General features: G+C 45.7%; 1 protein-coding gene across 3 annotated transcripts in view; it reads left to right on the top strand.

Annotated features, from left to right (window-relative positions):
- Positions 1-1,857: 1,857 nt before the first annotated feature.
- CTIF (cap binding complex dependent translation initiation factor) overlaps positions 1,858-15,307 on the top strand; it is a 119,396-nt gene continuing 105,946 nt past the window's right edge. For 2 of the 3 annotated variants that reach the window (XM_017819816.1, XM_017819815.1), the window contains exons 1-2: positions 1,858-2,070; positions 5,377-5,460. In XM_017819816.1, the coding sequence (XP_017675305.1) occupies positions 1,891-2,070; positions 5,377-5,460 (264 nt within the window). In that variant the 5' untranslated portion in view covers positions 1,858-1,890. The remainder of the gene's footprint in view (positions 2,071-5,376; positions 5,461-15,307) is intronic. The other variant, XM_017819817.1, reaches the window with a different exon arrangement.

The following is a 15,307-nucleotide window of genomic DNA, read 5'->3' as shown; positions in this document are numbered from 1 at the left end:
GGAGGCATGCATTAGCCCTTCCTCTACTTTGTGCTTTATCGTGGGTGTTCAAGGGGGAGCATCCCCAGGGCTGTATTTCCTCCAGAGCCACCTTCAAAAAAAAATTAAAATAGGCAAAACAACTTCAGGCTTTGTAATGTGTGGCCCCAGGGGATGCAGGGATAACCTTTGACCCTGCTTGCACCATCCCAAGTTATGCCATGATGCCACCTGTCCTCTACCTCATGTGGTCATTTCTCATGCCATCACTCATGGGAACCTCCTATTCTCCCAACTCTTTCTTTAGCACTTTCTATTTCATAATTTGTTCCTTCTATTTGGTAATTTGCACTAATTAGCAAAAAGGGTAGAAGCATGCCCTCCTCCAGGGCTCCACACTCTCTGGGGCTCCTCCTTTTTTATTTCTTGACTTATTTCTTTTTTCTTTCTCCTTTTTAATGTGCCACATGATTTTTGTTCAGGAGCTAATGTGTGATATTGATCTACATAATGAGCCTTTTTGACAGTCTGGGCACATTTGGGAATAATTCCTTGAGAAGAAGAAATCCTTAGGCCAGAACTGCTCGTTCTTGGCAGTTTCCAAATGAAGCCACAATTGTTCAGAAGTGACAGATGAGAAAATAGTTCAGGAGCTGGAAATTACATGAGCTGGGAGCAGATTTACTTTTTTTCCCCCCTTCCCTTCCGGATGGCATGTGGCTCACTCTGAATTTGCTTAGTAATATTATACTTGTCTCAAAGCAGACTGTAAATACCAGCTCCTGGTGAAGAAGAGGGTGAGGGATGAAGTTGCTGTGTCCTGGGGAGCTCTGTGTCTTCTCCCTCCCTGCTGCAGGGAAGGAGGAATATGAGTCTTACCACAAGACATTCATCCAAAGCTTAGTTCTTTCCAGACATAGAATCACAGAACATCCTGAGTTGGAAAGGACCCACAGGGATCATCCAGTCCAACTCCTGGCCCTGCACAGGACAACCCCAACAATCCCACTCTGTGTCTGAGAGCATTGTCCAAACACTCCTTGAGCTCTGTCAGCCTTGGGGCTGTGCCCACTGCCCTGAGGAGCCTGTTCAGTGCCCAACCACCCTCTGGGGGAAGAACCTTTTCCTGAGATCCAACCTGACCCTGCTCTGACACAACCTCAGGTCATTCCCTTGAGTCCTGTCACTGGTTACAGAGAGCAGAGAACAGCAACATGCCCGGCACAGGTCCAGGAGCTGGTGGTTTCTTTTCTTTCCTGTGTGATTGGCACTGAGCCCTGGAGAAATAGGGAGAGGACAAGAGCATCATAAAGGCCCTATGTCTTCTGTAGAGCCACTCTCCCGCAGTGAGAGGTTTTAAAAATAAATTTTGTTGTGCTCTCTGTTTCACCTCCCTGCTGGACCATTTGCAGTCACACCACCGAGTCAGCATAATTTACTGCCACGGTCCTAGAGAAGCGTTTCAGTTATCATCTTCTTCCTACCCCTCCTCCATCATTCACGGCTTCTCACCCTTATCCAGGATATTAAATGTGGACTTATTAAATTAAGCATTTTAGTTTTGGTTTTCTTTCGTGCATGTGTCTGGTGGTTTTCAGCAGTGTGTTTTTTAAGAAGGAAGGCAGGAAAAACGTTAGTCGTCCTCAAATGTAGGAATATTACAGAAATGGAACGCCTGGAAACTCTAAATTTGACCACCTAGGATTATGATAAATGCAGATGTACAGCAAAAAAAAGAAAAAAAAAATATCCTTTCCTGTGGTAACCGACGGGCTTTGGCTGTTGATTGGTTTTTTGGGTTTTTTTTAACTTTTCTTGTAATTACTGGGAAATATTCTCCTTACCCTTTTTTTTTTTTTTTCATTTCGCTTTTTCCAGGCCCGCTCCGTTCTTGGTGTGTCTCCTGAAGGGATGGAGAACTCGTCGGTGGCGTCGGCCTCCTCGGAGGCAGGGAGCAGCCGCTCCCAGGAGATCGAGGAGCTGGAGCGCTTCATCGACAGCTACGTCCTGGAGTACCAGGTCCAGGGGCTGCTGACGGACAAAACGGAGGGGGATGGCGAGAGCGAGAAGACACAGTCCCACGTCTCACAGGTGGGAGAGGGGCTGTGGGGCTTGTGGCTTGGCGTGGGGATGCGTGTCACGGCTCAAGGAGCTTTTCCGGGTTTTGTACGTGAAGGAGAATAGGGTGGAACGCCGGATGCGGGGCAGCTTGGTTGTCTGGTGGTATTTATGGAGATAGATAGATACAGGTGCAAATATAGATACAGATATAGATGTGTATATAGATAGATACATATAGATATAGATATATGAATATATATACACATGTATATACACACATATATACGCGTGAATATATATAAAAATACACATGTATGTATATGCGTGTGTGTGTGTGTAGATATATATATTTACTTACATATATGTATATATGAGGTCTCCATCCAGTTGGTAGCGGTCTCCTGATGCTGGGTTTTGGGTTTTCAGGATCTTAGTGGTCTCCTGTTACTGGGTTTTGGGTTTTCTGGATCTCAAAGGTGCGTCCCTGGAAGTGTCCAAGGCAAGGTTAGATGGGGCTTGGAGCAACCTGGTCTAGTGGAAGGTGTCCCTGCCCAAGGCAGAGGGGGTGGAATGATGGCCTTTAGTGTCCCTTCCAACCCAAACCATCCCATGATTCTTATGAAGGATCCCATCTTTGTCTGATATCAGCAGCATTTCTCTGATTTGTCTGGGCTGTGCTCAGCTGGAGCTGAGGGTCTGACCCACAGCTCTGGACCTGGTTTGTATTATCTCAGTGTAAAGAAACTGCCAATCAAAGGAACCTTTTCAAGAATAGATTTTGCTGAAGAGGTCTTTTACAATTTGAGGATTGAAGCTGCTGAAAGTGTGAGAAAATAAGTTTAAGAATCTAGTGATCCAAAGTAGTACTTCATAGTGCATTTTTTTTAACCCAAGGCTGGAAAATGTCTGTGTTTGAAGTGACACTTTGGAGGGGCTTCATGTCCAACAGGCAAGTGCTGCTTATTAGCATGTCAAGACTGGAAAAAGTTGTGAATTAGAACTAATTTAATAGACAAAGTTTTACAACCTCTTCCAGCCTGTCCACAGCTCTGCCAATAAGCCTGGGCTCCCTCTGCATCTTGAGGACAAAAATTCCTAATTCTTGTGGCAGCCCATGTACAATTTTTGCATTAAGATCCTTGATTGCAACAACCAAATCCATCTTCCATTTGTGGAAATGGGATTTTAGCTTTCCTTCCTGGCCTGCACTGAAAAAAAAGGAGGTGTTGGGCTTCTAATGTCAGTTCTGAGAGTGTTCCCTTTCAAGATGGTTAGGTTTTACTTTAAAAGAAAAATTCATAATAATGAAAGATCTGAACGTGGAACCTCTTAATTAAACCACTTTTAGAGGCACCTCAAATGAAGCAGCTAAGTGTGATTGTACCCCAGACCATTGGTGTAGGAGTTTAATTAAGATTTGTATGTGAAGCTTCATCAAAATGTGATATTTCGTATTTTTGGGGCTGTATATCGGACAGAAAGTGAGGATGGGCTTTTACATAAGTCACCTGCATTTATCAAGCCATGTCTCAATGGATGCGTTAAGGAATTATCTCTTATCTCTCAAAGATTTTTATTTTTACCACCTTGTATCCCAAATTTTTATAGGAAAGAATCAGGAATTTTTATTCCCGATTTTCTCTTCCTGTTCACTACTTAGCAAAGCAAGGAACAAACACACATATATCCTGCAGCTGGCTGGAGTAATCCTAGTGGAAGCTATCCTGATAGAAGGTGGCATGTTCCCTCTTAATGAGAGCTAGAGGAAGAAGGATGGGTTTAGGGGAAAGGCACTGGACTGAGACCAAGAAATTTGGTTTTAACTGCCAGGATCTGCCAGCAACTAAATCTTTAATGTTGGGCAAGTTACTTAATCTCTCTGTCGTTTGTTTCCTTATGGCTGCAATGATGTTCTCCCTGCCTGAGAGAGGATAAATCCATTCACCCGTGTGTGAGAGTTGCTCGGATGGTACCACATCCATGGGCAACTGCTCTCTGTGCTGGGGGAGGGAAGGGGAGGCATGCTGTGCAGTGCTTCATCCTTCACACCACTCCCAGGGGGGAGCTGAACCCATCACCAGTTTAGAGAATCACAAAGTGTGGATGTTTCCAGTCTCGCTCCCACTAGGGAAAAGAGGAGAGTCAGAGAGAAAATACAGTTTTATTTTGGTTGTGGACGTAATAGTGAGTGAGCTGTACCTCGAGAGAGGCATGTGGTGGCACTCAAAATTATTAAAGGAGATAGGCACAGGTCTAGCAGGAGGCTCTCAAGAGTGGTGGCACCATGAGCCTCCCCAGTTGGGTCATCAGAGGTGTCAGGAGACTGATGGGTGGCTCTTTAATGAGGGGAGACTGAGGTCTCCCCATCTGTGATCTAGAACAGGCTCTCTGACAAGGGCAGGAATCATGGGCAGTTCTAGTGGTGACTTATTTTGTGGCTTCATCCATACCTGTCACGGAGCTCTCAGGTTTGTGTGGAATTGACTTCCATTTTCTTGGAGCATTGCCCTTGGTGATGGTGCCAAGTGCTGAGTCTCTTACGGAGCAGCCACGTGGTTCCAAGAAGGACCTCAGAAATGGGGCTGGTCACTCTCAATTTTGTTGGGGTAGTGACAAAATATCTTTAGGATTAAGCAGCATCTCTCATGTTTGTCAAGTGAAAGTTTCCCTTTTTTTTAATTTTTTCCCCCAGTATGATGCTGCCCTTCATTTCTTTTGAGGGGAAAAAAGAAACCAAAACCTAACAAATGATCCCAAATTCAATTATTCTGTTGGAGGCACCTTACTGTCAAACCTTGGGGGAAGCTGGCCTAAGCAGCTCATGATCCTCTGTGGCCACATATGGCAATGGCCAAACCTACTGCTTCGAGCCTCACTTTCTGTTTTGTTTAAAAATAAAAACACAGGGTTTTGACAGCTCAGGACTCATGTCTGTCCCTGAAGCAAACAGAGTTAGGAAAAGCAGAAATTTCCCAACTTCCCATGGAAGACCTCCATGGAAAAGAGCGATTAAGTCAAGCCTCCCTGGTGTGTACCACCTGAGATTCCAAACACTGTCTGAGTCCGCAAGGAAGCGTCTGGGATGGGTTTTATTGCAAAGCATCATTTCAGGTGCTTCCCTACGATTTTTCCTGTATCTTCCCTCTGTTTGCTGGTGCCGGGTGGAGCGTTTCCAAGCCAAAGCCTTTGGGATCATCCTCAAAAAGGAGGGGGTGCCACGGGCGTACAGCGATGCCCGCGGCTGCACGGTGTTTTCTGTGCACTCTGGACTGACACAGCAGTTTTCCCCAGCCTGGCTATTATTTTACACAATCCCCTTTTTTATCCCTTTTGCAGTGGACGGCGGATTGTAGCGAGCAGCTCGATGGCAGCTGTTCCCCATCCCGAGGGAAGGGCTCGTCGTCTCACGAACACAACCAGGTAGGGCTTGTGTTTAGTTCTTTCCTCCCCAGACCTTCTCTTTTATTCCTGCACTGCCTCGTCATGCAGCACGGAGCCTGCCTGTGCTGCCAGCTTTCCCTCTCCCATGGAAGGGGAGACGTGTCCCTCTGCTTGGCATCTGAAAGCTCATTCCTGCCAAAACCATGGGAGGTGGGCGACGTCCTGATGTGTGGATGGATGCTTTGACCAGGAGCTTATTGCTCTGCAGTAAAGAGGAAAAAATAGAGAGTCTCCCATTTATTCCTGAAGAGCTTCTTGTTGCCACCTGTGTGAGGGATGGATTTGAAGCATCAGAGCTGACTTGGAATTATGAGATGTAGCTGGAGCGAGGGATCTCTGTGTAGCTGTATGTCTTGGTTATGTGCTGCAGCACAAGGATGGTGTTACAGGGAAGAGGATTAAATAGCTGAGAGGGTTAACTGGGAGAAGAAGCAGAACTGCATGTGCTGAAAGGCTGCATTGGGCGTGCAGTAACAGAAGCCAGGCATGAGTTGGTTTTTGGTGGTTGTATGTGGTGTAAACACCAGTGAAGAGTATTTACCAGGCACTGCTGGAGGTGACTGTCCCTCCTCTATGTGAGCACCCATGTGGGAAAGGGTTGGGAGGAGTAGAGGCATGGGTTTGACCACTGTCACCTGGCTGAGGAGCTGCAGTGTCACCATGAGACCATCAGCTCTGTGAGAGCAGCGTTTACCCAAGGAGATATGAGACCCAGGTATCTCAGGAAGGGCAAAACAGCATTTCCAGTTGCCCTGGTTGATGGATGTCCCTCCTGGAGAAGAGGCTTCAGGCTGATGGGTTTTGTGTTCTTGCCCTGCTTGGTGTCCTCCAGGTTCATCCCCATAGGTGAGATCCATGAGAAGGAACCTGGGAGCCCCTTGCAGGGTGTACAAGAGTCTGTGCCTGTCTGAGCAGTGTGTGTCACAACTCTCATTTTGGGCACAGTTTCTTCACACATTGAGCCATGCTGGAACTCCTTGGATTTGGGATGGGGGCTCATGCATCCCCTCCCTGCCACAGGCCTGGATGCAGGGATGCTGGGAGCATCCAACCTGCACCCAACAAAGACAGGATCTTGTGTAGGAAGGTTGTACTGAATGGAGACACTGCTTCAGGTGAGCCTCTGAAGGTGCTAGATGGAACTGTGGGTTTAATTTTCTATAGCTTTGATCTGCTCCGAAATATTCAGCAGCAGAACCTCATCCAGGCTCCCTCCCAGCGTTGCAGACAGATGCTTGATACTCAGCTGGGAGGTTGGCCTTGTCCATCGAGCCTCCTTGGGTGGCTTGGGGTGTTGGCAGGACCACGTGCTTTCCATGGGGAAGAATCCAATCCTGGTTCTTCACCCATGGGTTCTGTTGGTGTGGATTCTGCAGGAGGATGCAGGAGTCGTGCACGGGTGATACTTCTCTGGCATCTTCCATCTGCCTGGTGCTATGGGCTCTTTGGTTTCAACTTACGTGGGTTTTGGGGGGTTTTCTTCCTGGATTTTTTTTTTTTCCTGGGAATTAAACCTATTTGATCTGCACCAACACGGAGCTTCTTTTCCACACACAAATACCATTTGCTGATGCCGAAGCTGTTTACCCGGTGTTTGGGCTGTCTCCCAGCCTGCAGCAGAGCTAGTAATTATCTTTCTCCATGTTTGGCTTCCTTTAACTGTGAGTAACAAATTTTCCTTGGCACCAAAGAGGAGCTGGAAGCTATTGTTCTTCTGTCCAGCAAGCATTTCTCTTGCTGCTACTGATATATGAGTGAAATGCTGCTGGTGAGGACCAGGTGCAGTTTATTACCATTTCTGGCTGTTGAGTTTTTGCTAGTAGCTTTCAACATTTAAAAAAAAAAATCAATCATTAATAAGGTGTTTGTCTTGAATGAAAATTATCAGTCACTCTTCAAACCTCCTAAGGAAGAAGCTGACTAATTATTTCCCAATGGATGTAGGGGGTGGGGTTTTTTTGTTTCGGTTTTTTATGGATTTCGAGGGGTTTGGACAGAAAACTGAATTCCTAATTTTCCTATTGTGTTTCCAGCTGATATTTCTGCATTGCTGGTCTTAGTTGAAAAATACTTGGATGTGAGATTTCTGCTGGCTTCAGCTACTGTGGAAATGTGGGTTATGTGTCGGTGACCGTGATATGCCTCACGTGGTTCTAACCTGGCCATCAGAAAGGGCATTTGTATGGAAATCTAGGTTAGTCCTGGAAATATATGCAGCATCTGGTTCATTTTCTGTGAAGGCAGAGTAGTCCAGGGCTGCATTTTCAAAAGTAATTGGCTTCCTAAAGGTTATAGGGGAGCCTAGAGAGAAGCAGTGCCTGAAAATCCCCCTATACATCCCTAAGTACCTGATACCTTTGAAATTCTGGTCTGTAGGATCCAGCAAGGTTAAGACAAACAAAAGGAAGATTTTTTTCTTTTTTAGTGTGTATAGTTGTATACTGTATTTGTATAGACATTTATATTTAGAATGTCTGTATATAAGCATCTACTGATTATTGTATAAATGTGGGGCTGAGAGTGATTTCTGAATAATAGGGATTAAAATTAGGTATCTTGGTGCAGCTTGAAGTCCAGGATATTCCTAAATTGCTGTTTTTCTGGTATTGTTGGGTATATCTGGGAAAGAGCATCCCAGACTTGTCCTGCTCTTGCACTACTTCATGAGACATCTGTTAGCAGCTGTGGGAGACTATATGGATGTCAGTTCCCATAGTCTGGCAACTAAACAGTAGCTTAAAAATGGAGAAAACCCCCCCTGGAAAGCCTTTTACTCTGGTCTTTCCAGTCCTCTGGGCAGGTGGCTGTGAGAAGATGGTCTGCTCATGGGGGAATGTCCTGAGATTTATTTTGTGGACTCCTGGTGTGCTGAGAACATCCTGGTCTCACAATTACGTTCAGCTCATCTGTAACCCCCTCTGTGTTTGAGTGATGCTCCCCAGAAGCTCTGCTGGGTCTCACTCTGTGTGAGCCTCTCGGGTGGAGACCACTCCATCGAGCTACTTCAGATGTTATCTGAGCACCTTATTCCCTCTACAAGTGAGAAAAGTTTAGGTAATGGAATCATTTTAAATCCTTTTATGTTTGGATTTTTTTTTCCCCCCAAAAAGACCCAGTGGGAAGATTTTATATAATACTTTATTTGCATTCCCCTTGTGAGGCTGTGGCAAGTAGGAAGCTCTTTGATATATTTCTGAGAGCAATTCATTAAGTAAAAGACTTCTGGTATGGTACGTATTTCAGGAGCTCTTGGTACATGAAAGGCCTGGCAGCAGCTCCATCCCAGGCTCCCCTTGTGTAAAGGTCATTAAGAAAAAACAGGGCAACTCTGCAGGTTTGTCCCATTTCTCCAGGCGGTGGGAGAGGGAGAGCTGCAAATCCTTCTTCCTGGCCAAGTCCATCCCTTCCCCCACAGTGGCTGTTACCCACCATCACCAAGAAAAAACCCGTGTTGTTGGCAGTAAATGGGACTGGCTTTTATTCTGCTGCTTGTTTGCCTGTGTGTCCATGTCCCACCAAGGGCAGTGGGGACTCTGTGCATGATTTGGGACCTCAGAGGCTTCTCCAGTTGATGGTCATGTTGCCAGTCCACTGAGCAGCAGAGGAACAGGCTGGGTGTGTGGATCACATCTGGATTATCCTACACCTTGCTCGTAGCACACTTCTTCTGTCCTCCCTGAGGAGCTGGTGGTGGAGGAGATGACTTGGTTTGCCATTTAATAGGAATATTAAACCAGTAGAAACAGAAGCACTCTGGTGGCAGGATGAGGTTGTGGGTTTCAACTCTTGGGCCTTGATTGAAGTTGATTAGCTGGCTGGAATCATGAGCATCCCAAGGGCTGCGCTATCATAAGATTTCTGACAAGGGCCTGGAGTAACAGGATAAGGGGGTTTGGCTTCACACTGAGAGAGGGAGGAGTTAGGTTGGATATTAGGAAGAAATTCTTGGCTGTGAGGGTGGTGAGGCCCTGGCACAGGTCACCCAGAGAAGCTGTGACTACCTCTGGATCCCTGGAAGTGTGCAAGGGCAGGTTGGACGAGGCTTGGAGCAACCTGGGACAGTGGGAGGTGTCCCTGCCCGTGGAAGGGATTGCAATGAGATATCTTGAAGGTCCTGTCTCTCCATGCCCTAGGCATGTAGTCATGGCTACATGAAAAAGCTGCTATGTTGCCAAAGCAAAGGCAATAGTAGGTGTGGGGGGGATGTGTGAAGGTTGTCTCTTGGGAAACAGCAGTTTTCAAGGCACAGTGTAACTTAGTTTTATGGAGAGTGGAAAAACCAAATTATCCGTGCAAATTTCTCTTGCAATTCCAGAGAATTATTATTTTTTTTTTTTTAGCAGGCATTAGTGCTGCTTGGCTTCCTGGATTCAAACACCAGGAAATCCTCCCTGATGGATGCTGCAGAGGCAGGTGGCAAGGAATCGTGGTCTTGGATAGGCACCCCCTCACTAGGTCCAGAGTTGGACTGAGGCTCCTGTGACGAGATCTGCTGTCACATAAACTTCTGAAGTCAGCAGGGAAGTTGTCTTGCTGGCTTAAATCCACTGACATCAGCAGGCAGCGTGTAATGCCCCAAATCCTTGGCTAACCAGACCAGCGCTGGAAAGTGAGTGGGCTGGCAGGACCTCTGTGAACAAAGATGTAATTCATTTCCCCCTGCTGGTAGACAGCCTGTGTCTGACTTGAGTTGCCCATCCTTGGGTCTAGATCTGAAACAAAAATGGAGAGGTATGATCCCAGGGGCAGTTTGGGGTTTTCCATCTCATTGACATGCTCGTACCGTAGCCCAGAGCCAGTCTGTACAATGAATTTGCTTGAGGTTGGCCACCACACTGAAGGCCTGTTGGGACAGGTGGGTGCTGGCAGATGCTGCAGTTGCTGTTGAGTTGTTTCCAAAAAGAAAAAGGGAAAGCAAAAGACATACACTGGCTTTGTCAGACAATATATGTTGGTGTATTCCTGCCTGATGGAGGACAAAATTAAAGCCCTGAGTGGGGTGACCTGCTCATGATCAAAGAGCAGCTCTGAAAAAACCAGTTGCTTAATGGTTTTCTGCCTGTAATTGCTGGGTGATGTTCCCTCCCTGTACTGAATGGAGCCCTGCTCAATTACAGTTGAAGAGGACTCCTGAGAAAGAAATCAAGTCCTTTAGCTAATGTGTGGGTTTGACTTTCTCTGGGACTTTTGTTTGGGATGCACCTCATGGAGCAGCACCACCCCACAGGCAACTGACACCTGTTTGGGTGTATGAAGGTCTGGGAGAGAAAAGCATCACTGTTTTGCTGCCTGATTTAGGAGAAGTGTTGCTGCTTTCCAGGGATGGAGGAAGGTGTCTTCTAGGCCTGGTGTCACTAGTGACTCACTTGGGAGGACATGTCGTTTTCCATTTGTGTAGGATGGACAGGGTGATACCTGTCTGCCTGCTGAAGGGAGAGCTTCCCACACACTACTTTTGTGAAACTTGCAGTAGCTGATTTGCCTTTGAGACCTCCATCCTTCCGGATTTGGATGAATAGGTCAGTAAGTGCTGAAGCTCTTGGCAGGGAAAGGGTGACATGAGCCATTTCCTTTGAGGCTGGGGCAGATGGGTTTCCATAGCACATCTGGAGTTCTCAGTGCCATTCTAAGTGCCTCAGTGTTCCTCATCTTTGCCCTGGTGTGTAAATGAGCTATCTAGCACATCCTTGGCTAGCACATCTCTGATGTTGTCTGAAAGAACACAGCCACACTTGGCTTGGCACTTCCCTGGGTAGTCCAGAAAGATCTTGTAGGCTTAACCTCCAGCTTCCAAACCCATCAGGTCCTTTGGTCCTGTATTGTGGCACAGTTACAGATAAAACCTTATTTCAGTAAAAAGAAGAGCTCCAAGTGATGTTTGCTGTCCCTTCTGATGTGTCTTTGCCAAAGCAGTGATCAGAAACTGTACCAGACTGGAGAGAGCTGGAGAAGGTGGACATGGGCCTGGGGAGGGAAGGAGGAGAGCCAAAATGGTTGTTTTCTGCATGATATTTTTATAAGAGTAAGCTTTCTAATGTTCTTATAGCTTTGTGCAATGCACTGAGAAGAAAGAAGATGGAAATTTTTGCCTGCTAAAATGTTTAAAGTAACCTTAGTGGGTTTTTTCCTAAAAGATGCGTTTTAAGTTATTAAAATAATTAAATCATTGATTTCCTGTAGAAAAGTTAAAGTGGTTGTTCTTGAGTAAGTCCAGAAGAGCAGGGGGGTGCTTGAAGTCTGGTGTAAAAATTCTGCATAACTGGAAGATTTGGCAGGAGCACAAAGTGAGTGTGTGAAAACCTCTGCTGCAGAAACGCCCCAGAAAGAACCTTTTACATGATAGCTGTCTTCTGTTCTGACAAGGATTCAGACCAAAGTTTAAGAGTCATTTGAAGGACACCCCACGGCTTGATCTGGGGAGATCCTTGTAGGTGTAGTGATGGGACTGTTGTTAGGCTGGGGAATATCTCAGAGGCTTTTGGGTCCTGAGAAGTCAGTTAGCTTTCTGTTGTTTTTTTCTCTTTCCCACCTTAAGCTGTGAATGCTGTACATTGAATATTGAATTTTTTACGTGCGATTGAACATGAATCCCATCCAGAATCCGCTGATATCTTTGGGACACTTAAAGCTTGTGATATTGCCAGGATTGGTCTACATCTCTACCAGCACAGCCCACTTCAGCCATACTTATCATCACTGAGAGCAACCACGTAGATGATCACTGTTGTTTCCATTTATTGCTTGTGCATTGGGGAAAGTTATCTTCTTTTTTCTGCAAATAGGATTTTCAGACTTTCACTGAAGCAGTAGCAAGTATTAACTCTTGAGCTGGCAAAGGCAGCAGGATTAATTAGTTCATGCCTCAAAGAGCTCGGTACGAAGGTGAAAATTGCAGTGTAAGTGAAACATATGATTATTGCTAATTAAAATGCAAATGTTAGGTTTGACAGCTAGTTTCCAAAGGAGGGTGGCTGGCAGTGTTTATGTGCATGAGCCTCACTGTTCCCAAGAAGGTGCAGAGCTTGGCCAGAAGGATTGGCATGGATGAGAGCAGCTGCTGGGAATCCATCTCTGGAGAGGGTGATGTTTTCCCTCCAAGTGTGGCTCAGAGGTCCCATCTCCTGATAGTGAGGGTAGAACACAAATGGCAGGTGGAGGAGCACGACTAGAAGCTGAGAGCACAGCATTCAAGGGTTGTTTGGGGTCTTGGAAGAGACTGGGAGAGTCTTGGTCTTTTGAGGGCAGGGCAGAGAGTAAAAGGTTCAGGTGATGGGGGATTGGGTTGGCAAAAGGCAAGGAATGGAGAGCTTCGTGGCATCACAGCTGTATCTTCAGCTTCTGTCAGCTTTGGCAAGCAATCCTGTTCCTGCAACATGCTGAATTTATTTAGCAAGAGCACTGTGTGGGAGACACATCCCACGCTTTGGGATGGAGGAAGAGCAGTGCCACGTCTCACCATTGCCGAGCCCCGGCTTTCTGCTGAAGTCCAGCTGCCTGTATGGGTTTGGGAATGGGTTTTTATGGTGAAGGGGTTTTTGTTGCTTGGTTGTTTTTTGAGTACTCTCACCCAGTCCTTGAGCATCACCCATGAGGTTGGTGCGAGCTTCCCTGATCCTGCAGAAAGGAGGTCTGCAGAGAGGGCCCATTTTAGTGGGAAATGGCTTTATTAAAGGACACAAAGCCACCAGAAATGTCTGGCAGAGTTTCTGGTGGACTTTTTTTTTTTTTTTCTGGAGTTTTGAATCCCTGTCTGCAAGGTACCAGTGAAAAGTTGTTCACCTATAGCAATTAGTCAGAAATTTGGGGGAAATATTGAGTGTAGCTGTGCTGGTGAGTTTGAACATGAGTATGTCTAGGCCATACTAATTCGGACTGTTTCAGATTGAACAGAAATTTCAACAATTTTTAGTTTAAAAATTTTTATTTTAGAAATCATTTTTCAACATAGATATTACTAGTGCATGATATAGATAAGGAGCATGAACAGGAAAAAAGCCCCAGGCCATGAGTTAGAGCCAGGAGACGAACTGATTTAGTAAAAGGGTACCTGTGATTGTGATCTAACTGGTTTGTGCTGTATCCACTGGCTTTCTTGGTGGATGTTGATACATGGTGGTACTTATCTCCCTGTTTCTGACACGGGTTTTATCACAATAAAATGCCAGCTGAGTTTCTGGAATTGGCAAAACCTCAGGCTGTCTGCAGAAAGCCATGATTAAAAGTTGGGTCAACTGAACATAACCTGTGTAAGTGTTTATTTTCAGTGAGACCTGATCCCACTGTAGCGTTTGGCACCAAAATTTTGTGTGTGTGGATGAGCAAGATGTTCAGAGTGTAGGATACACACTGGTGGTAACTAGTCCTTCAAACATCTGGGCAGTGAAGGTGTCTTTCTCCCAACCACCTTTTCAGTTGGTGCACCTCTTCCCCTCATCAGGTGAGATATTTCTCACTTCTCAGGATATCTGCAGGCTTGGCTCTTCCCCAAGGCTTCCCAAAGTGGCCACAAGTGACATGGGTCCAGTGTTTTTTCCCTCCGTGCCAATTTAACAACTCTCTCAATTTTGTTCCATTTGGTATTCCTCAGCCATTGGGAGGTTCGGGTCAGGGTGTGCTCAGAAGGGAAGAAGGTGCTTTAGCTGTTGTAACATCTGGTGGGAATAACCACAACCTTTCAGATTTCATTTATACTCAGATTGAAAACCAGTTGGTCTCCTCTTTTGAAGTCAGTACTGAATTTAGGCTATAGCAACCACAATGTATTTGAGCGTGCTTGAAACTTATTAGGTTTGAGGATGGAGAATGAGCAGCTGGAACAAAGCAGAAACGAGCACTAGTGTGTTTTGTTCCCAATCCCTCATGTTGGGTAAATACTTACATGTTTCCTGTGCATTAAGGTCCATGCTGGACCATCGGGTAGCATCACCTTGGGTAGTTTAGGGTCTATTGTGCAGCTGTCTCCCTACTCCATCCAACCCAAGTGGCGCTGGTGGAGCTGGGACCTGATCTGTGCCTTTAAATTGGTGGCCTGGACTTGGCTGTTGTGTTCAACAGGAGTTTGAGTGGTGAGTCCTTTTGGCTTTTGAAGGCCAAGGTGGCCCTGCCCCTGCCTTAGCCCATGGCAGTGTCTGCAGGACCTCATGTAGCCCCACGAGGATGTCCGAGGCATGAGAAACCCTCTTTTAAGTGTCAGCTCTCACACCAGTCCTAAAACATATGCTTCCCTTTGTACTTCCCAGATTTGCAGAGAACTTGAAAGAGTTTGATATTCTGCACTCTGTGATTTCAGGGGTTTCTGATCATTTTAGGTCACTTCAAAAGTCTTTCCCAAGCCTCTTGCTTTTGGAGCAATTAGCCTGACAATATCCACCTTTCTCCCCAAGCACCTTGTGGGATGTTTGTATAGGACTGATCAGGTAAGTTGTTCTGGTTTTCAGATGAGTCATTATGCCCTCAGGGCTGAACAAGAAACCTGCAGGTTGCTTGACAGCTCAGCAAGTAAGAGAATAAAGGAGAACACTAGACACAGCTCCTTAATAGGCAAAAATAGTTGTTTTTGTAATGTGTCTTCTGGTGAACTACAAGTGTTTTCAGATGTGTGAGTAACTAGATTCCAGTACTGGGCTAAGCAGTGGGAAAAACTTACTGAAGTGTTGATTTAGGCCTGGGAGGAGAATTAAGGAAGTAGAATAGAATGGAATAGGATAGGATAGAATAGAATTAGAATTAGAATTAGAATTAGAATAGAATAGAATGGAATGGAATGGAATGGAATGGAATGGAATGGAATAGAATAGAATAGAATAGAATAGAATAGAATAGAATA

The sequence above is a fragment of the Lepidothrix coronata genome, unplaced genomic scaffold (genome assembly GCF_001604755.1).
Source record: "Lepidothrix coronata isolate B3197 unplaced genomic scaffold, Lepidothrix_coronata-1.0 Scaffold77, whole genome shotgun sequence".
Taxonomy (NCBI): Eukaryota; Metazoa; Chordata; class Aves; order Passeriformes; family Pipridae; genus Lepidothrix; species Lepidothrix coronata.
Note: the sequence above shows the minus strand (reverse complement) of the source record. Positions and strands in the feature narration are given on the sequence as shown.